General features: G+C 39.4%; 1 protein-coding gene across 1 annotated transcript in view; it reads right to left on the reverse strand.

Annotated features, from left to right (window-relative positions):
* Positions 1-4,249: 4,249 nt before the first annotated feature.
* cenpe (centromere protein E) overlaps positions 4,250-21,887 on the reverse strand; it is a 151,473-nt gene continuing 133,835 nt past the window's right edge. The window contains exons 49-53 of the mRNA XM_059970108.1: positions 10,494-10,603; positions 10,301-10,398; positions 8,753-8,918; positions 7,418-7,782; positions 4,250-4,798 (exon numbers count right to left, since the gene is read on the reverse strand). Coding sequence (XP_059826091.1) covers positions 4,701-4,798; positions 7,418-7,782; positions 8,753-8,918; positions 10,301-10,398; positions 10,494-10,603 — 837 coding nt within the window. The 3' untranslated portion in view covers positions 4,250-4,700. The remainder of the gene's footprint in view (positions 4,799-7,417; positions 7,783-8,752; positions 8,919-10,300; positions 10,399-10,493; positions 10,604-21,887) is intronic.

Here is a 21,887-nt window from a genome sequence, read left to right on the forward strand (position 1 = left end):
ACTCTTCGCGTTATATCTGGAACCATTAGCTCAATATATCAAACAAAATGAAGATATCTGGGAATTACTATTAAAGGGATAGAGCATAAATTGGCTTTTTATGCGGATGACATTTTGATCTATCTAGGGCAACCAACATACTCTTTACCTAAATTGATGCAATCCTTTGAACAATATGGTCAATTATCAGGATACAAGATCAACATAGATAAAACCCAATTACTTACATATTACTATAGCCCACCAAGAGAAATTGAAAGTTGATACACCTGGGCATGGCACACAGAGTGTTTCAAATATTTGGGCATCATTACACCAAAAGATTTGGCAAAATTATCAAAATGTAATTATCAGCCTTTATATAAAAAAATTAAGGAAGATGTGGCAAGATGGAACTCGATTCCTTTTTTCAGTCTCAGTTCAAGGATTGAGTCTATTAAAATGAATATACTGCCCAGACTGTTATATCTCTTTCAGACCCTACCAACAGAGATTAATCAAAATCAATTCAATGAATGGAACAAGATGCTATCAAGATATATTTGGCAGGGTTAAAGGCCTAGAATTCGTCTCAAAACTGCAGTTAGCAAAGGAAAAGGGGGGATGGGGCCTACCTTCTCTTAGAGATTATTATTTTGCAGCACAATTGAGAGCTGTGATATGTTGGTGCAACCCATCATATGACGCTCAATGGAAAAACATTGAGTAGCGGGTACTTCCCATCCCCATACAAGCAATCTTGGCTGATAACAACCTGCAAAGGTACATAAATACCATTGATAACCCATGGGTGAAATTGACTCTTAAAATATGGAAAACTAGTATAAAAGAATATAATCTAGAGGGAGATCTTGCAATTCTAAAATGGTGTGCATATGACTCAGATTTTACACCAAATAAATTGGATGCTAGATTGAAGGACTGGACAGCTAAAGGAATAACAGTTATTTGCAACATAATGAAAGAAGGAACACTGTTCAGTTTTGAAATGCTTAAAGAGAGACACTTATTAGAAAAACAAGATTTCTATCGGTTTTTACAGATGCAACATGTTAATAAGATGGTTAAAAATGTAACCAAGGCAAGTACATGCTTGATAGAGCTCTTTAGAAAAGCATATAATTCAGATAATGGTAGTAGAATCATTTCAAGCATGCATAAGGGGTTGTCAAATCTTAAAACACATTCAACTTCATACATTAAAATAAAATGGGAGAAGGAAGGAGGGATAATTACATCTGAGGAAGAATGGACAATAATATGGAGATATCAATGGAAGTGTACCAGTTCACAGAAATGGAGGGAGTTCGGATGGAAAAACTTGATCAGAAATCCCATTATGATAGTAACCTCCCTGTTTGCTGGAGAAATTGTGGAAATCAAAATGCAAATCATTATCATATTTTTTGGGACTGTCCTGTTATCAAAAACTATTGGAGGGGGATACACAATGCCCTACAAGACATCTTTAAATATGAAATACCCTTAGAGAGTAAGACCATATATTCTGGATATATACCTCAAGAATGGTTGAAAAGAGATAAATATTTAATGAATATACTGTTGGTGGCTGGTAAAAAGACTCTTAATAGGGAATGGTTATCACAGGAGAGCCCAACTTTAAATACATGGATGGAAATTACAATGGACATTTACAAAATGGAGAAGATAACAGCATCTGTTAATCATAAGCTGGAACAATTTGATTCATACTGGGAAAATGGTTTAACTACATAATGCCTCATAGGCCTGATTTTATTCTCACAAATCAATGAATCTGTTGTAAAAAAAAAATCACTCCCTACTTGTACATAGTTCTTTCCTTTTGCTTGTTTTTTTCTTTTCACTCTTTTCTATAAGTGTATACCTGAGATAAATACTTTGTGGAGATGTGTGATATATATGATATACATGTACAATGTCTGAAATACATCTTATGGAAATGTTTGATGATGAACTTCAATAAAAAATAAATTACAAAAAAAAGAGAAAGGGAAAGGATGGTAGGGTACAGGAACTGTGGTGTACAAAGACTGTTGTAAATCTAGACAACTAGAAAAGAAAGGTTTACAAAACTAGGTAATAATAGAGATCTAGAAGATTATAAGGCTAGCAGGAAGGAGCTGAAGAAAGAAATTAGGAGAACCAGAAGGGGCCATGAGAAGACCTTGGCAGACAGGATTAAGGAAAACTCCAAGGCATTCTACAAGTATGTGAAGAACAATAGGATAAGACGTGAGAGAATAGGACCAATTAGGTGTGACAGTGGAAAAGTGTGTATGGAACTAGAAGAGATAGCAGAGGTACATAGTGAATACTGAAGTAAAGTATTCACTGCGGAAAAGGATCTTGGCAATTGTAGGGATGACTTACAGCAGACTGAAAAGCTTGAGCATGTAGGCATTAAGAAAGAAGATGTACTGGAGCATTTGAAAAGCATTAAGTTGGGCAAGTCACTGGGACCGGATTAGATGTACCCCAGACTACTTTGGGAGGCGAGGGAGGAGATTGCTGTGTCGCTGGTGATGGTCTTTACATCATCAATGGGAACAGAAAAGGTTCCAGAGGATTGCGGACGTTGTTTCATTATTCAAGAAAGGGAGTAGAGATAGCCCAGGTAATTATAGACCGATGAGTCTTACCTCAGTGGTTGGTAAGTTGATGGAGAAGATCCTGAGGGGCAGGATTTATGAACATTTGAAGAGGTATAATATGATTAGCAATAGTCAGCATGGCTTTGTGAAAGGCAGGTTGTGCCTTACAAGCCTGATTGAGTTTTTTTTAGGATGTGACCAAACACATTGATGAAGGTAGAGCAGTAGATGTAGTGTATATGGATTTCAGCAAAGGCATTTGACAAGGTACCATATGCAAGGCTTATTGAGAAAGTAAGGAGGCATGGGATCCAGAAGGGGACATTGCTTTGTGGATCCAGAACTGGCTTGCCCACAAAAGGAAAGTGTGGTTGTAGACGGGTCACATTCTGCATGGAGTTCAGTCAACAGTGATATGCCTCAGGGATCTGTTCTGGGACCCCTTCTCTTCGTGAATTTTATAAATAACTGGGATGAAGAAGTGGAGGGATGGGTTAGTAAATTTGCTGATGACACAAAGATTAGTGGTGTTGGAAAGTATGAAGGACTGTTAGAGGTTACAGTGGGGCATTGATAGGATGCAGAACTGGGCTAAGTGGAAGATGGAGTTCAACCCAGTAAGTATGAGGTTGTTTATTTGGTAGGTCAAATGTAATGACAGAATATAATACTAATGGTAAGACTCTTGGCAGTGTGGAGGATCAGAGGGATCTTGGGGTCAGAATCCATATGATGCTCAAAGCTGCTACACAGGTCGACTCAGTGATTAAGGCGGCATACAGTGCATTGGCCTTTTTCAATCGTGGGATTAAGCTTAGGAGCCGAGAGGTAATGTTGCAGCTATATAGTGCCCTGGTCAGACTCCACTTGGAGTACCGTACTCAGTTTTGTTTGCCTCACTATAGGAAGGATGTGGAAGCCATAGAAAGGGTGTAGAGGAGATTTACAAGGACGTTGCTTAGATTAGGGAGCATGCCTTAAGAAAATAGGTCGAGTGAACTCTGCCTTCTTTCCTTGGAGCGACAGAGAATGAGAAGTGACCTGATAGAGGTAAATAAGATGATGAGAGGCATTGATTGTGTGGATAGTCAGAGGCTTTTTCCCCAGGGCTAAAAAGGCTAGCACGAGATTTAAGGTGCTTGGAAGTAGGTACAGAGGAGATGTCAGGGTAAGTGTTTTTCTTTTAAAAGACACAGAGTGGTGAGTGCGTGGAATAGGTTGCTGGCAACTGTGGTGGAGGTGGGTACAATAGGGTATTTTAAGAGACTCCTGGACAGGTAAATGGAGCTCAGAAAAAAAGAGGGCTTTGGGTAACCCTAGGTAATTTCTACGGTAAGGATATGGTCGGCACAGCTTTGTGGGCCAAAGGGCCTGTATTGTGCTGTAGGTTTTCAATGTTTCTAGCCTTGCTTTGGTATCCCCTCTATCACATTTCCATTGCTCTTTCTTAGTTATTTGTTCCATTCCATCCTCTTCAGTCCGCTGAATCTCCAACAGGAGATCCTTTTACTTTACATTACATAATGGTGAGTTCCTCATGACTAATACCTAGCAGTGCTTTGTACTTAGCTTCCAACCTGGATTCTTGCAGACTTTGATTGTTAGTTATAAAGAAAATACAATTTTTATCTCACACTACTTATTGACAAATTTTATTTTCAATAGATTCTTTAGTATAAATGTGTACATATGTATATTATCAAAGCAAGTTGTTCAATTGGTGCTACATAAATTGGTACAGCATTGATACAGAAAATACTCCACACAATTAAGCTATTATCTTTGTTCATTTGATGCAAGTACTGTTGCTACTTATGCATTTGCTGAAAATAATACAAAATCAGAAACCAGAAATACCAATGCCAGGAACAAGGTATTCCAAATGTAGGCATCCAATATCAGCATTTTGTAGTCTTATTCACCGCAGTTAGAAGAAAAGCCTTATTACTACATCACCCAGTGTATCAATGGACCATCGGAGTTGTAAGGCTCAAGCAAACTGTCAATCAAATAACTGTTCAGAGAGCAGCACAATAGCTTTCCACAGAACAACAATGAATCCATCTGATTGATTTTCATCTAATCATACTCTCCATTGGTCAATTTTCATTGCATTTTACATTGAGGATCTGAAGCAGAGGGTTTGGGCCACCAGTCAACACGTTCATTTTCATCAAATTTAGGTTTTCGTTGAGGACTTTCAGCTAAAGGCAAAAAAAAAGGAAAATTAATTGGAAGTCATGCCTCAAGGTGTCATCCATCATTTTGGGCCTCTACCACCCAGAACATGCCGTCTTCTTATTACTACCAGAGAGGTAGTACAGGGGCTTGAAGAAACACATTTATTTTTCCTAGGAACAGCCTCTTTCCCTCTGCCATCAGATTTCTGAACGTACAATTAACCCATGAACATTACCTCACTATTTGCTATCTGTTTGCACTTTAAAATTATATATTGTATATTGCAGCCTAGTATTTTTCTCCAAGTAAACATTCTGTTCCACTTTACCGAGGAACAAATTCTGTTTCAAAAATTAGTCCTTGCCCATTAGGTTTAGAGTTCATAATACTAATAAAGCCTATTTGCTGGTCCAATGCTTATCCTTCTCAGACTTTGAGTGTTTATTTCTTTTGAGTTGCTTCAGGTCCAATAAAAATTAGAATCAGGTTATTATCACCTACACCTGTTGTGAACTTTGTTGATTTTTGTGGCAGTACAGTGTAAGGAATAAAAATTACTCTAAGGTATAAAAGTAAGTAGTGAACGAAGAATTATGTGGTAGTGTATAAGACTTCACTTTTCACCTGCATAGGTTATTTTTGTGTTAAAGCTGCTCTAAAACATGTATTGCCTATGTAATTACTTTCCATCAAGCCATTTATGCCAAGTAATTGTCCCTGGGATACCTTCTTTCTCATTTCATAGAATTAAAGCAATGTAAGCCATTACTTCATTGTGCTCTAGCTGACCCTTTTATGGGGCTAACCAATTCATCTCTCTTCCTACACCCTTCTCCATTTTAATCACCTAGATCCATTTTACTTTGAAATTGCAGTATAAATCTTGCTCGCCAATTTCTGCAATTTAGTTTACACTGCTTCTCATCAGTTACAAAATCCATCATTGGATACACAAGATAAATAGAGCATTAGCTGAATATGCAGTTCATTCAATTGACACTGGAGTTATTGCTTCACTTTAACCTCTTATTCTGCATCTAAGGCACGCACCCTACTTATTCTCCTGTTCCCATGTGTTGTGCAGCATCCAACTTGTGCTATTGTCTAGATATTCTTTGGAAATTGATTGACCATGTCTGAAGCAAGGTTTGACCTGTTGAAACACTGGATTTTGAAATTTGAATATCACCTGGAGGCCTAATGATATATCTGTGGGGATTCCAGTTACATAGAGAGCATATTTTTAAAAAGATGGTCACCCTGCAACCCAGGAAATGGAGTTGGCAAAACAGAGGAATAGGCAGGCAGGTCTTCTTTGCCAAGTCGGAAAATGGTGGGGATGAATATTCCTTTGGGGACTACAGCCAAAATTAATATCAAGCCACACACTGTGTCTAATGTGCACAAGAGGAGAGCAACAGAAGTGGTAAGAGACTCAAGGCACTTTTGTAGTTGTTTGCACAAATCCAGATGGTTCATACCACTCGGCTGCAAGGGCCAATGATGTCACCAGATCCTTGCAGACATTCTAAAGTGAACAATAACCAGTTAAAGGGGAAAATGAGGTATGATAAATTTGTTAGGTAGTAGATTAAAAAGCAGGACCAAAGATTGTAATCTCTGGAATACCTGTGATGTTGCATATTCGTAAGTATAGGAAAATGAAGATGGGTCAGATGCATGAATACGTGTTTTTGAGATGTACAGGAGAGGGAATTTAGATTTCTGGATTACCTAGAACACTTCTGGGAAAGGTAGGAACTGTATAAGTTGCTCCAGAACTTAAAATGATAGAACATTTTTGGGAGTGTTGAAACTAATCATTATTTCAGATTTTGAGGTGTATTACATAATTACTAACCCTTGGAAATCAAATAAGCTTACAGGAATTCCAGGCTCCATATAAAAACAAGTCTCTTATTGCAAGAAATTTAGGGCTGATCTAATGTTCCTCAGTAGCTAAATTACATTTTAAGCTCATTGTTCTAAATTGGGGGAAGCAATTTTCATTCTATACGTTGGTTCAGGATAGTGCAGCTCCATCCTAATTACTGTTCTGGAGAAGAAAATTAGTTAATTTGTTTTCAAATGTTAACTATGTTTCAAATGTTTTCAAATGACTCCTCCACGCTATAAAGATCAATATTGTACACTAATTTTAGGAGGCATGGTAATCTCTTGATAATTTAGTGCATTCCAGCAAAGAGTCTATAGATAGCACACTGTTGTTATATTACCATGGGTGACAAAGTAATACAGCATCATCCTTAAACAGAGAATTTTATATAGTTGACAAAGGACATTTATTCTAAAATTCCTCCCGAGTACCCTATTTATAGATACTGTGGACCAAATTTCTTCAACCTGCCCCTCCATGCTTCAAATTGTTGTATTCTAGATAATATCCACAAACAGTACATTAAGAGTAACACACACAAAATTCTGGAGGAACTAAGCAGGTCAGGCAGCAGCTATGGAAATGAACAGTCAACGTTTCGGGCCAAGACTCTTCTTCAGGACTGAGGGGGAAGTTCATTACTGACCCATAGTCAAATCTGAAATTAGTTGACTATTTCTCAGCAATTACCAAATTAGAACATCAGCAGATCCATTTCAACCATCTGAAAGGCAAAGGTACTTACCTTCTGAGAAACCTAGTTGGGAGTTATCAAAAATTTTGGAGTGAGGCAATAGCCACTTTGATTCTGTGCCAAATGATGATGCTTTAGGTGAATCAAGAATTAGCATTTTTTCTGAAGTGAGTGAACTTTCATCTTGTTTGGCACCAGTTTTGATTGCAGGAAGAAGAAATTCTGAAGTTTTAATTTTTTTTGGCACTGTTGATTGTTCCGTTAATGAGCAAGGAGTTACGTCCTCTTCTGGACATGGAGTCAAAGTAGGTGGATCATTTTCACGTTGATGTTCTGATGATACTCTGTCCTTCCCTTGAAGCTTTAATGCCCTGTCTTTCCATTTAGCATTTTCATATTTTAACTCTGACGTGGTCCTAAAAAGGGAAAGAAAAAGTCTGAACCATTTGCAGATAATTTTTCTTGAAGATCATAAGTTCACAATACTACACAGAAATTTTAACTTGAATATTTAAACTATAATATAGGAAACCAAAGCGTGCAGTTTAGCAGAAGAGCATTAAATCTCATGATATTTTGTATCATGATAGTTCATAAAGAATCATAGTTCAGAACTTCCAGAGGGCAATGAGAAACGCATGTTTAAGTCAAATGAGATTGATGGTTAGAGGTCTTAAGATCCTAAATTTTTATATTTTATATCAAATTTTAGCACTTTTAATACAAAGACATTGATTTATAGATTTTCCAGTTGGGCACAAATCAGAATATTAAGCACTCTGCACTTTCCTAACCACTCAAGGTGATGATGGTGAATCGTACTCCAGGATTGCTGATGTAGTTCTGATAAAGTACTCCCAGAGTGATATTAGATAGGCTGTTTCAAGATTTCGACCTATTAATGATAGGAAAACTGACTTTTGAGCTATGATGGTGTGCAGCATGCAAGAGAACTTACAGATAGTAGAATCTGAACATACCTGTTGTCTTTGTCATGCAATTTAATCAGAATTTAGTGCAGAAGGTGTTTTTTGAGCATCCTGGGCAAGCATTTGCAGTGTATTTTATTGATACTAAACTAAGGTAGTGGAAACAAATGCTTAGGATGGTGAAGAAAGCGCCAAAAGTGCAGGTTGTTGTATGTTGGATGGCGTCAAATTTCATGAGTGTTATTAGATAGGCACTTACTTAGACAAGTAGACAAGTATTTCAACCATTTGTACCTTCTAAATGGTGGAAACAAACGGTATTGAGATGTTGTTAAACTTTAGTTCAAGGCTCATATATGGATATTCTACCTAATGATCAACGCATGTAACTACAAGGCTAGTGTTTATTTTAGAATCAACAGAATAAAAGGTAATTTAAATAAATGCAAGAATTTACCTTGCAAGGCGTGCATTTTCCTTTTTGACGCAATTTAGATCTTGAATAAGTTTAGCTTTTTCAGACTTTAATACAAGTACCAGTGCATTCTGAACTATTCCACTTCCACCACCACATGTTAGAGATTCATCAGTAGAACTTTTCTCATTATTACTTTCAAACATAACTGGAGGAAATATTGAAAATGAAAAATTATTGACAGTTAAATATTTTAAACAATGCTACTGCAAATTAGTTACAATGTTTTGCCTAGGGCAGGGGAGTAGATTGGACCAAATTGTGAGCAATTAACATGAATATATATAAACAAAACAGTTATATAGTCAATTCAACAATAACTATTTGAAAGATGTCACAACTTTGCAGACATATACAAAGAGTGCAAATTCTCATATCCCTGGTGAGACTGAGACAGATAGAAAATGAGCTTGCCCTCTTGTACTTCCAAAAATCAATGCACATTCCTGTTCAATTCTTAATTATCTGTAATACCCATGCTTTGTTTTCAAAGTAAAAACATTTACCTAAAATTACTTAAATACCCAGGCCCTAATAAATAAACAGATGAATAAATTATGGAAGATTTTGTGCAGCAATATCCTTGACAATATCGACAATGACATGAATGACATTACTTTTCCAATTTTTTTTTTGGATTTTCAAAAGGTTTTTAAGGATATGAAACAGATGACTCAGTTTTAAAACTATAGATTAATAGGCTTCTAAGGAAAAATTTTAGAGAAATTCTCTTTTCTATGAACAATATTAAGTCAGGTTCAATAGTAACTACTTTTTCTTCACAGTTTTCTATTCAAAATCCTAATATTTTAAAAATCTATAGTGGGTTTCCCTTTTAACCTTGCTGGTCTGAAAATCTGTTTTCCAATCTACCTTCTAGATATAAACTTTGCAGATTTCAGTAAGCTTCTTTTACATCCTTTCAGGAGAGAGAAAAAGTAGCATTCTGATGGAAGGTCACCGATCCCAAACATCAACTCATTCATTTCTCTTAACAATCTCATCAATCCCATTCCCCCATTTACCTTCTTGTAACACATACTCTCACCTGTCCATCAACTCATCTGAATTTTCTCCACCCATCTATGGTATAGTAACCAATTAACCTACCAACTAGCTCATGGGAGTATGGAAGGAAACCAGAGCAGCCACAAGGATAACGTGCAAGTGCCACACAGACCATACTATGGAGTAGGACAGAATCGGACAGCTGCAGATTCAGTGCAACACCACTGTCTGTGCCACTGTGCTGTCATTGCTCTCTGACCAGCTTTGTATTTCTGGTGTTTTACAACTCCCCTATCCACAATAAGGAATTTCAAATGAATTAACGGCACAAATTTTACTACCTATATTCTACAATCTGATGATGTTTTAAAAAGTGCTACATTATGCTGCCTAGATTTGAAAGATTCTGTGTACGTCAAACCTACATGCAGTTGATTCTCAATTCAGTACATAATAATTAAAATCAAAAGATGCATAAGTGTTAGCAATTTTGCCCAGTTTGTGGGTAATTAAGAAACTAACTTGTGGTATCCTGTTCTTGTTGATATCGTCGCAGCTTTTCCTTGGTTTGTCGGCACAGCTCTTTGTTATGCTCCAAGCTGGCTTTTAGAGAACTAATCCTACAACAGACAATTTGTTTTATTTTCAAGGTAATTAAGTGAAAATATTTGATAAATTTAGTTAAAAAGTTCAATATTTTAAAAGATATCCTTACTGCTTTTCATAATTGTTGCTTTCTTTAACCTTCTCCATCTCCAATATAAACAAGCGATTTTTCAGCTCTTTCATTTCTTCATAAGGTTGAGCTCCTACATCCAGCTTAGCCTGCGCATCAGACAAATAATGCAAAAAAAACACGCTGGTGATTAATTCCTTGCAGTATAATGTAGACATTGAACTTGCATATGTAATTTTCATAGCACTTTGATAAATACTATGGCTTTCAAACAATATCAGGATGATTGTCTTCTATTTCAATGGCCTGGGTGCTGTTACCATTATTCTCAAATTTGAAACAATCTAAACAGTTTTAAATTTTCAACAATTATGAACAGAATGAGATAGCTGAAGGCACAAAGAGACTACAGATCTGGTAATCTAGAGGAAAAACAATAATCAAACTGGCGGAGACACTCAGCGTATTAGCTCACATTGCTAGACCTTGGTTATCCCTTTTCATCCAGCAAATTTCTTCTAGAATCAGAATTTTTAAACAGACATAAGTGCAGGGATTTTAAAAAGTGATCAGTTCTTGAGGTCTTTGAGTAGTTTCACATTATCTTCCCAAATCTAGTTGCATGACTTTGTACGGTCAGGAGACCAACATTGTGATACATAATTATCTCAAAAAATGTTACTCTGTTGGGGTAAAATTGCACTTTTCTCCTGTGTCATGAAAGGGAGATTGTACAAGAAAATATTTATAAGTACCACCCAAATGGGGACAGATTATGGAATCCCCCAGATTAAAAAAAATTAATCAAGTTTATTTTGAAAAGAATTCTCTCATTAAGAGAAAATATCATGGGCACTAAGTTACAGTATATTGATGCACAAAAGGTGTTCATAATATAAATAGCTGTATTTTCTAACTTCCGCAAAACCTGCATAAAGATCTAGACTTGAAAATAACTGCTATTGAATGTATATATTTGAGATATCCAAATTGATTAGAAATCATCTACTTGTATACTACATATCTTTTGTCTTTCTCAATGGCTTAGCTTGAGCCATTGTCTTTAAGTGGTAGATGAAAATTTTAAGTGTGCTGAAATTGGAGAAAGAAGCAATAATTATATTGTGCAGTTGACCGTAAAATGTGAACAGAAGGGGAAAAGGCATAAATAGCCGTAATCAGCTGAAAGGTTATCTTATGACATTCATTATTCTCAATAACAGACTATTTTAAAGTCTCAGGGAAAAAATTTCATATTTAACTCCTTCATAGTTAACCTCTAAACACAGCTGACTTCCCACCTATTCCATAAACTATAGGAATGGTCCAGGTTAATAAAAATGAAAACCATTAAACTACATCAAGTTCTGATGATCCTGCTTATAATAGATGGCATTGAATATTTCAATTGCATTGCACTTTATAACTTCAGACTGGGACAACGAAGCCACTTTGTTTTTTGTGCATTATATGGAGGCAATCCGCTTTAGCATTGCAATAATACTGACATCTACCTGAAAAAAACAGAAAACTGCAAGTATTTCATGAGTAAAAAAAGAATCACTTATTATCCTGTTGGTTTATGCCAAACATCATGAAGTTGCTCAGATGTGAGATGTGTAATTGACTGAGCTGATAAGCAAATTCATTCAATGGATTATATATAAACAAGAGAAAATCTGCAGATGCAGAGGGAAAGAGGAGGGGGAAATTCCTATTAACGGCACCTTGATTTTAGCGAATCCTGTGTAAAAACTGCTGGTTAACAATCATAATTCGCCAAGAAACATCAGATTGCACACCAGCATAGAATTATAAGTATATTTACTAATTTCAGCTTTATCAGTTAATTGAAAAAAACAGAAATGAAATAAAAGTGCCCATTACAGTTTGTGTTGTTTCATATAGCAGGTGTTTTTCTCTTCACACTTCTAATCGTTTTTGTTAAGCCACTCCTCCAGCTCATGGCCTCGGCTTTGCACTTTGAAAAGTTGGCTTGATTCATGATGAAGTGTGGCCCAGGAGGGGCAGATGCGAGTCTGTCCACTCAGGAGCTGGGTTAGATCTGTCTCGTTCACAGCTGTTCTAACATGGATGGCCTCAAGCTGGCATCGCCTTATGAGTCCTTGAAGCACACAAGCCTCTACATTACGTCAATATGTTGATCCAGGTCGTGGAGGCTCATTATAGTTAAATGTGCATAAGTATTAGAGCTTACTCAGGTAGTGAACGGGTATACCACTTTACTCACAGCACTGAATTCTCATCACCAATCGCAGGTAGAACTTCCCTTCTTGGACTCCATCTCGCAAGCATCCTTTGTATCAGGATCTCCCCTTCAGATTTGCTCCTCCAGGAGTCTTCTCCGATCCTCTCCTCACAGCATCTCCCACCAAAAGACCCCATACCAGACTGCTGTTTATCAAAATCTCTCTAGAACCTTCACTCCTTCTCACCATCCTGATTGGCTAACACAATATTCCAAAGTTGGACAACATGGCTCTTATCTTTAGCCGAAGACAAAGCCTTCTCATTAGGACACACAGCTTTCACAGAAATCTGCAAAAATAAAATACTTCATGGCTTAATGATAGACATCTTAACCAGGGTATTAAGATGTCTATCTGCCCCCACCAAAAATAGTCATGTCCTCACAAAATGACTGTTATTATGACCATTCTTTTTTTCTGTGCCATACTCTGCCAGAGACTCAGCAACCACTTTTTTTCCCCAAGTGGTTGTCTTGGAGGAAAGATTCTGTGAGTGGTCCCCCACGTCCTTCTCACAGCATAGTTGGTTTTTTTTTTACAAGGCCGAGTTGCAAGCTCGAACACTCAACCTGGCACGGATGGAAAACGTGTCCGGGAGCGACTCGACTGGAGTCGAACTCGGGAACCTTCACTCCGGAGTCTGGCGCTGATGTCACTGCACCACCAGCTGGCCTAATGACCATTAAACCATTATTAATAACACAGTATTCAAATGAATTTTGTGATTTCAGACCCCCGATTCATTTGTAAATGGCAGTAATGTATCTCACTATTGGGATGGATGCAACAGTTTCCCTAGCCTGTCTAAGGGGTTTATCAAATCGGAGACCTTCTTATCTCATTGTCAGCTTCTTCAGCTTCAGGCACTTCTTTTAACTGTTCTGCTTCATCCCCAAATTACACAGTACTCACTGGCTGGTCCCTCTTCAGATCTTTCCACTGAAATCACACTCTTGTCAGTTGGATGCCTTTCTGTTCTGTGCAGAGTTTTTCTTCTAGACATAGGTTCCATGACAGGCTCTGGGTCAACACGTACTTCCTGCCCTAGGGGTAGAAGGAGTTTCCAACAGAGAATTTTAACAGTACCATTCCCATGGTCTGGCTTCACCCAGAAAATTGGCACATTTAGCATCTGGCTCTCCACTACATAAGGCGTAGTTACCCAGAGGTCAGCCAACTTGTGCTTTCCTGGCAGCATAAATTTCTTATTAAAACTGTCTCCAGGTGTCAAATGAGAAAACCTAATCTTTTGATCACATCTCCTCTTGTTTCTTTGGCTTTGCTTGGTCACAGAAACTGCTGTTAGCTCATAAGCTCTTTGCAGTTTTTTCCTCATGTTACACATACTTGAGATGTGTCTTTGGCGGCAAGTCTTCACTGCTGGCTCCAAATCCAAAACAGTGATCTACAGGTAATCTCGTTCATGCCCGAACAAATAGGATGACGAATATCCAGTGGCTTCATTCTGTGTACAGTTGTAACAGTATACCAAATGCCCAATATACTGACACCACTTGTTTTTTTTTTGTTGGCATCCAGGGTTCCAAACATGTCTAGCAATGTCCATTGAACCTTCCGGGCTAAGGATCACTCTGAAGGTGAAATGGCATGGTCCATAACTTCTTGACTCCAAGAACGTAACTCACAAAATGAGCTGACTCTCAAAATCCCTTTTGCCAATCACTGTGTCCGCTTGGGAGGTCATAATGAACAAAATACTTCTCCCAGAACACCTTGGCAACAATGGATGCTCTCCAGTCTTTAGTGGGGAAGGCTTGAACAATTCTGGTGTAGTGATCTATGATGACCAGGACATTCGCAACATTGCTGTAATCAAGGTCTACGGAGAGGAAATCCATACACACTAAATCAAGTTGTTCTGTACACCATCGCTGTGGGTGATGAATAGGGATTGCTCGACTCAGTAATAATTCCAGCTTCCTTCAGTTTCAGCAGATGCTGAACAGCTTCCACCTCTGCTGGTGCTAACTGTCGAGACCATTTTCCTTTACTTTGATAATGTAACGGAAGGAGGTCCATTACTTGGTGAGTACTCTTGGAGCAACCCATATTGAATTCATCAGTAGAAAAGACATATTTGAGCTTCAACATCATCTCTGTTAGTCTCCTTTTCCATCCCTTTGGTATCATTGAGTCACTAAAGTTGAATGACTTAGCTGTTAAATTTCCCAATCCAGAAAACCCTCTCTCTCCCCCACCCCCAGTTTTCTCACCAAAAAGCAATAGACTTTACAGTCACTGGGAAAAGATGTGCCATCGACATCCTATGTCTGAGAGTGACTTCTCTCTCCAAGGTGTTCCTGACAATCACTGTCATTATGTTTGTGTGGACAGCTGAAGGTTTCTACAGTTCAGGTCTCACCAGCGCTCCAGTAGGCAAGTGTGACTCTACTTCATGTTCTTCCGGAGTATTCACAAGAAGGGCCTCAGCATTGGGCAATCTGGGGAATTTGGGGTTTCCCATCACGCTAGCTACTTCCCCAGTATGTAACACAATGGGTTTGAACTAGATGTACCACATAGTTCCTTCATTTATGCTTCATCATCCTGCTTAGGAGGAACTTGCGCTTTCTCAGAAGCAGCTCTGAGCACCTGGGTGAATGGACTTCTCCCCAGAAAGTTTGAAGTTAATAACTCATCTCCTTCTATCTTAGGCCACAAACTTATCAATCACCCTTGCTGTGGACTCTTTCTGGAGGTCCAAGGTCTGTATGCTCCACAACTGCTGGACTAAGTGTGTAAATGTAGGAGGGGACTCTGTTGAAAAAATAAATGTGCTAGGTATTCTAAAATTGACTCCTTCTACCTTAGGCGACAAACTTATCAATCACCCCTCATATTGCCCAGCTTATTCAAGCCCCAGGTGGAGAGCCGATGAGATTGCATTTGCCATAGACCTATTGTGGCAATAGGCAAATTGCAGTGGGTCCAGGTCCTTGCTGAGGCAGGAGTAGATTGACCAACCTCTCAAAGGATTTCCTCACCATAGATGTGGGAGCTACTGGATGATAGTTGTTAAGGCTGCTCACTCTACTCTTCTTGGACACTGATATTATTGATGTCCTTTTGAAGCAGCTGGGAACTTCCAGCTCAAGCAACAAAAGGTTGACAATGTCTTTGAACACCACCGCCAGTTCATAGGTAACAGTTTGCAAAGCCTTACCAAGTATTCCATGTTTGCCCTCCTGAAAGGCAGCCCCAATGTTGGCCTCCGAGACAGAGATCACAAAATGAGCGTAAAAGGCATTGAGCTCACCTGGGAGTGAAGCACCACTGCCATTCATGGGTTTCACTTTGCAGGAAGTGATGGGCTGCAAACTCTGTCAGAACTGATGTCCATCTGATGTTACTTTCAACCTCACTTGGAATTATTTGTCAGCTCTTGAAATAGCCCTCTGCAAGTCTTGGTTTTTCTCTTGCAGAACTGGGTCACCAGGCTTGAATGGCAGATATCTAGCGTTTAGCAGACTACAAGCCTCCTTGGTTATCTACAGCTTTTGATTTGGGTATGTACAGTAAGCTCTCGTAGGCACACACTCATCCACACAGCAATCAGCAACAGCCGTGGCACACTCAGACTCAAAGATGGATTACACTTCATCGGAATATACTCAATCATTCTCATGCAACTCTCTGCATTCTCTTCAAAGCCCACAGTGACACTTACGGTGCTCAGAGAAATTATTCACCCCCCACCCCCCGGAAATTTTCATGTTTTATTGTTTTACAACATTGATTGACAGTGGACTTCATTTGGCTTTTTTGATAGTGATCAACAGAAAAAAAAACTCTCATGTCAAAGTGAAAACAGATCTCTACAAAGAGATCTAAATTAACTATAAATATAAAACAAAAAATAATTAATTGCAAAAGTATTCACTCCCTTCCGGTCAGTATTTAGTAGATGCACTTTTGGCAGCAATTACAACCTTGAGTCTGTGTGGATAGGTCTCTATCAGCTTTGCACATCAACACACTGCAATTTTTCCCCATTCTTCTTTACAAAACTGCTAGATTGCATGGTGATCATGAGTGAACAGCCCTTTTCAAGTCCAGTGACAAATTCTCAATTGGATTTACAATTAGATGATGGTGCAAGGAAGGCCAAGCCAATTCTTGTGTACAAATGCAGACAGAGCAAAGAGTTAAATTGTACTAGAGGCAAAATTCAAAAGGGCGAAGAATGCAAGACTGAAGGTGCTGTATTTATGCGTGTAGCGTTCAGAATAAGTTGGACAAACTCATGATGCAATTAGAGACTGGTCGGTACAAAGTTGTAGGCATCACCGAGTTGTGACTAAAAGAAAGTCATAGTTAGGAGCTTAACATCAAGGATATACTTTGTAGTGAAAGTACAGGCAGGAGGGCATAGGTGGTGGTGTGGCTGTGTTGATGAGATGGAATTACATGTTTAGAAAGAGGTGACAAAGGGTCAGAGAATGTCAAATTTTTGTGGGTGGAGTTAAGAAACCATTATGGGAATCATATACAGGCCTCCAAATATTAGCCAAGATGTGGGGTTGAGATTGCAAAGGGAGCTGGAAAAGGCATGTAATAAAGGCAATGACAGAACCGTAATGGGGGACTTCAATACGCAAGGGAAAACCAGAAAATCAGGTTGGTGTCGGACCGCAAGAGGGAATTTGTTGAATGCCTATGGGATGGTTTTTTTTTAGAGCAGCCTATGCTTGAGCCTATTCAGAAAAAGGCCATCTTAGATTGGATGCTGTGTAAAACCCAGATCTTATTAGGGAACTTAGCGCAAAGCAATCCTTGGTAGGCAATGATCATAATATGACTGAAATCATACCGCAGTTGGGGACTGAGAAACACAAGCCACATGTATCAGTATCACAATGGAATAAATGAAATTACAAATGCATGAGAGAGGAGCTGAGGAACTGAAAAGAGTTATGTTTTTTTTAGAATCACTTGATTCTAGCATCGTCCCAGAGGACTGGAAGATTGAAAATGTCACTCCGTTCTTTAAGAAGGGAGGAAGGCAAAAGAAAGGAAATTATAGGCCAGTTAGCCTAACCTCAGTGGTTGGGAAAGTGCTGGGGTCTATCATTGAAGATGAGGTTTTGGGGTACTTAGAGACTAATGATAAAATAAGTCAAAGTCAGCATGGTTTCTGTAAAGGGAATTCTTGCCTGAAAAATCTGTTAAGAGTTCTTCAAGGAAGTAAACAAGCAGGGTGGACAAAGCAGTGGATGTCATTTATTTGGATTTGCAGAAGGCATTTGATAAGGTGCCACAAATGAGACTGTTCAACAAGATAAAATCCTATGGTGTTACAGGAAAGACACTGGCATGGATAGAGGAATGGCTGACAGGCAGGAGGCAGTGAGTGGGAATAAAGGGGCCTTTTCTGGTTGCCTGCCAGTGACTAGTGGTGTTCCTCAGGGGTCAGTATTGGTGCCGCTACTTTTCACATTGTATGTCAAGGATTTGGGTAACTGAATTGATGATTTTGTGGCAAAGTTTGCAAATGATACAAAGATAAGTGGAGGGTTAGGTAGTGCTGAGGAAACAATGCAATTGCAACAGGACATGGACAAATTGAAAGAATGGGCAAAAGAGTGGCAGATGGAATACAGTGTTGGGAAAAATATGATAATGTATTTTGGTAAAAGGAACAATAATGCAGATTATTAACTAAATGGAGAGGGGATTCAAACATCAGAGGTGCAGAGGGACTTAGGAGTCCTTGTGCAACTCCCAGAAGGTTAATTTATAAGACACTAGTCAGACTGCACTTGGGCCAACAGTTTTGGGCCCCATATCTCAGAAAGGATGCATTGTCATTGGAGACAGTCCAGAGGACATTCATGAGGATGATTCTGGGAATGAAGGGTGTTAACATATGAGGAGCGTTTGACAGCTTTGGGCCTGTACTCACTGGAATTTAGAAGAATGCACAGGGAATCATTGAATCCTATCGAAAGTTGAAAGAACTAGATAGGGTGGATGGGGAGAGGATGTTTCCTAGGGTGGGGGTATCCAGAACTAGAGGGCACAGCCTCAAAATTGAAGGGCAACCTTCTAGAATAGAGATATGGAGGAATTTTTTTTAGCCAGAGAGTAGTGAATCTGTGGAATGCTTTGCCACAGACTGCTGTGGAGGCCAAGTCAGTGGGTATAGTTAAGGCGCAAGTTGGTCATTTCTTGTTCAGTCAGGGCATCAAAAGATATGGCGAGACAGCAGGTTTATGAGGTTGAGTGGGGTCCAGGATCAGCCATGATGGAATGGCGGAGCAGGCTCGATGGGCTGAACAGCCTAATTCTGTTCCTATGTCTTATGGCCTTGTCAGTGTGGTACTGCCCCAGGAACATGAGGATCTAAAAGACCTACAGTGTACTATTCCACACTATAGCCCTCAGTAGTTAGAGGAATGCCAGGATTTTTGAGGATAGTGGCACCTACAGCAGTGATGGTTGAAAAGCCTGCACCATTTGTACTAGACCACACTTGTACTATGCCGACACCTAATGTTGTGATGCTGCTTCTAACGTGGCAGCTACACAACACTTTACCATAGCCCGCTGAACAGGGTGTGAAGTCATGCTGCTCAGCCAATCAAATTTAACCTTCAAAGAGAACCAGCTCTCAACCCAGCTACATTGGTCCCTATGGTGGATCCCCAAACCTCATTACTGTGCATAAGTGGTTGAAACTATCACGTCACCCTGACCCAACCTCTCCACTGTGCTCCTCGAGAACCCAGACTTGATGCTCTTTATGGATGGCTCTTCTTGTAAGCCTAATGTCTACACTACACTGTCAGGATATGCAAGAGTGACTCCTTTTGAAACATTAGAGGCAGGGGCCTTCACCCGAAGAACGTCTGCTCTGACACGTCTTTACACTGACATGAACCTGTATTCTGGCAGAGGGATACGGAGTAAGTATTCATACAGACTCTAGATGTGCTTTTGGTTACTCTGGCAACATGGAGTGTTTATTACTTTATCAAGGAAATCTATACAACATGCACACCTTATTACGAATTTATTGCAAGCAATGCAGTTACCAAAACAAATTGCTGTCATTAACTACTTTCCACTAATACTCCAGACCCCATAGCATAGGGTAATGATCCCACTGATGCAGCCCCTAAAAAGGCCGCCATTGATGAAAAAGTGATGTAGATGCTTATGCAAGTGCAATGCACTCCAACAGCTCCTACTCCTACTTTGCAGGATTTGTTTGCTGCCTAGGGTTTCCAAAGAAGGGAGAGGGGGGTATGGAAGGACAAGCAATACTTCAAGGATTCTGAAGGGGTACGGAGGCATCCAGACAATCATCCAGTGTGTCCCAGAAATTTCCTATATGCCCTTATTCGGTTAGTGCAAGGGAAAGGTCATGTAGGAAAGGTGGGTATTATACATCAGAGACAACAATAATTTGCATCAGGGCTGACAGTAATTGCAAAACAGGCTGAGTGATATAAATACCCGTTGGCAATAGTGGATATGTACGTGGGTGGAGGCCTTTACCACTAGAAAGATTGATAAACGAATGATGGTTAAGACATTGATGAAGGACATTATTCCCAGATTTGGGGTGCCATACAAATTTAACAGTGACTGAGGGACTCACTTCACAGGTAAACTAATCAAGTAATTGGACCAAGCATTAGGCTTCACTTGGGAGTAACATCTTCCGTATCAGTCCCAATCCTCTGGGTTAGTGGAAAGAATGAATGGAGTACTAAAAGGTACATTGGCTAAAACATGTCAGGAAACTGGACTGAAGTGGCCGGAGGCCCTTCCTATGACTTTATATACTCTAAGAAATCAAGTAAATCGGACAACTAAATTAACCTCATTTGAAGTATTAATAGAACGACCAATGCCAACTGGGCGCCGACCTCCTTTAACAAGTTCCCAAGCCTCTTTGGCCTGGACTGATGAGAAAACTATTGAAATTGTTAAGTTTTTGGATAAAGCCATAAGATTGAATCAGGGGTGAGTGGCAGGTGCATTGCCTTAGCCGAGGAAGAAAATAGTCATCCCTTTAAACCAGGAGACTATATATATGTAAAAACTCTTAAGAAAGACTCTTTCTGCTAGGTGGAAGAGGCCCTATCACGTGATTTTGGTGACAAGCACTGCAGTAAAAGGTGGAAAAAAAGCCCGACTGGATTCACATGAGGCGGTGCAAGTTCAGTCATGGTGAGGGAGAAGCGGTGACCCAAAAAAAAAATCGAAGTTATTATTTTACTTGGATTCTTGCAGGCGCAGGCCCCCTAATATATAAATGAGGCCCCATTGCAAAATAACTTTATCTCTTAGTTATGAATTTGCTGTACGCTTGAATGCTTCTGCTTGCTGGATATGCACTTGCATTCCTCACCATAGCAGGGGCAGGGAGGTATCCCTTTCAGGGCTGTTCCCCTCAAGAAAAACAAAGTGGCCAAATGGGAAAACTGGGAAGGACAGGATTGAAACATAGATATGACAAAACAAGGTGAAATGGACAAAGGAAGGATATAGTTTGGAGAACTTTAAGGGCTCCTATCAACCCAAGTATAACGTGTCCCATTTCCCCTCATTCCTACTATTGAGCAGTTCCCTGTGGGAGAATTGTGTGTAAAGTGTATCCACCTCTTGGGGTCGGGGAAACTGAGGTCTGTTGATATCAGCCACTGTCTACAAACCCTTCACTCTGTTACGAACATGTGACACGTGACAGGTGTACTTGTCACGTGACAGGTGTTGAAGCTATACTGGACTTGAGGTAATGGTCTTGTGATGGTGGAGTGATGTCATTTTCCTGACAGTAGAGGTCACGTGACAGGTTTGTTTTTTTTTTAAGGGTATAAAAGGTGGACCCCTCCCTGTGAGGAGGGGCAGTTTGTGGCTGGATTTGCCATGTTGACTTCATGTTGACGCAGTGTGGCTGAAAAATGGAGTTTTATTTAATGCTTAAAGTTTAAAAGGTCATTGTCAGCAGTTTCTTTATAATACTGCTAGTTGAGAATCAGTGGAGAGTGAAGATTGGAGTTCGGGAGTTAAAAGATCGAGGGAAGTTGATTTCAACGGTGAAACGGGTTTGACCTTGTTTGATCCTCATTCGGAAGGAATTCGTTGACTGTGCTCGTGTTAATCCCTGTGAATAGCAGAAAGGATTGAGTAC

This window comes from Hypanus sabinus, chromosome 5, assembly GCF_030144855.1.
Source record: "Hypanus sabinus isolate sHypSab1 chromosome 5, sHypSab1.hap1, whole genome shotgun sequence".
Lineage (NCBI taxonomy): Eukaryota > Metazoa > Chordata > Chondrichthyes > Myliobatiformes > Dasyatidae > Hypanus > Hypanus sabinus.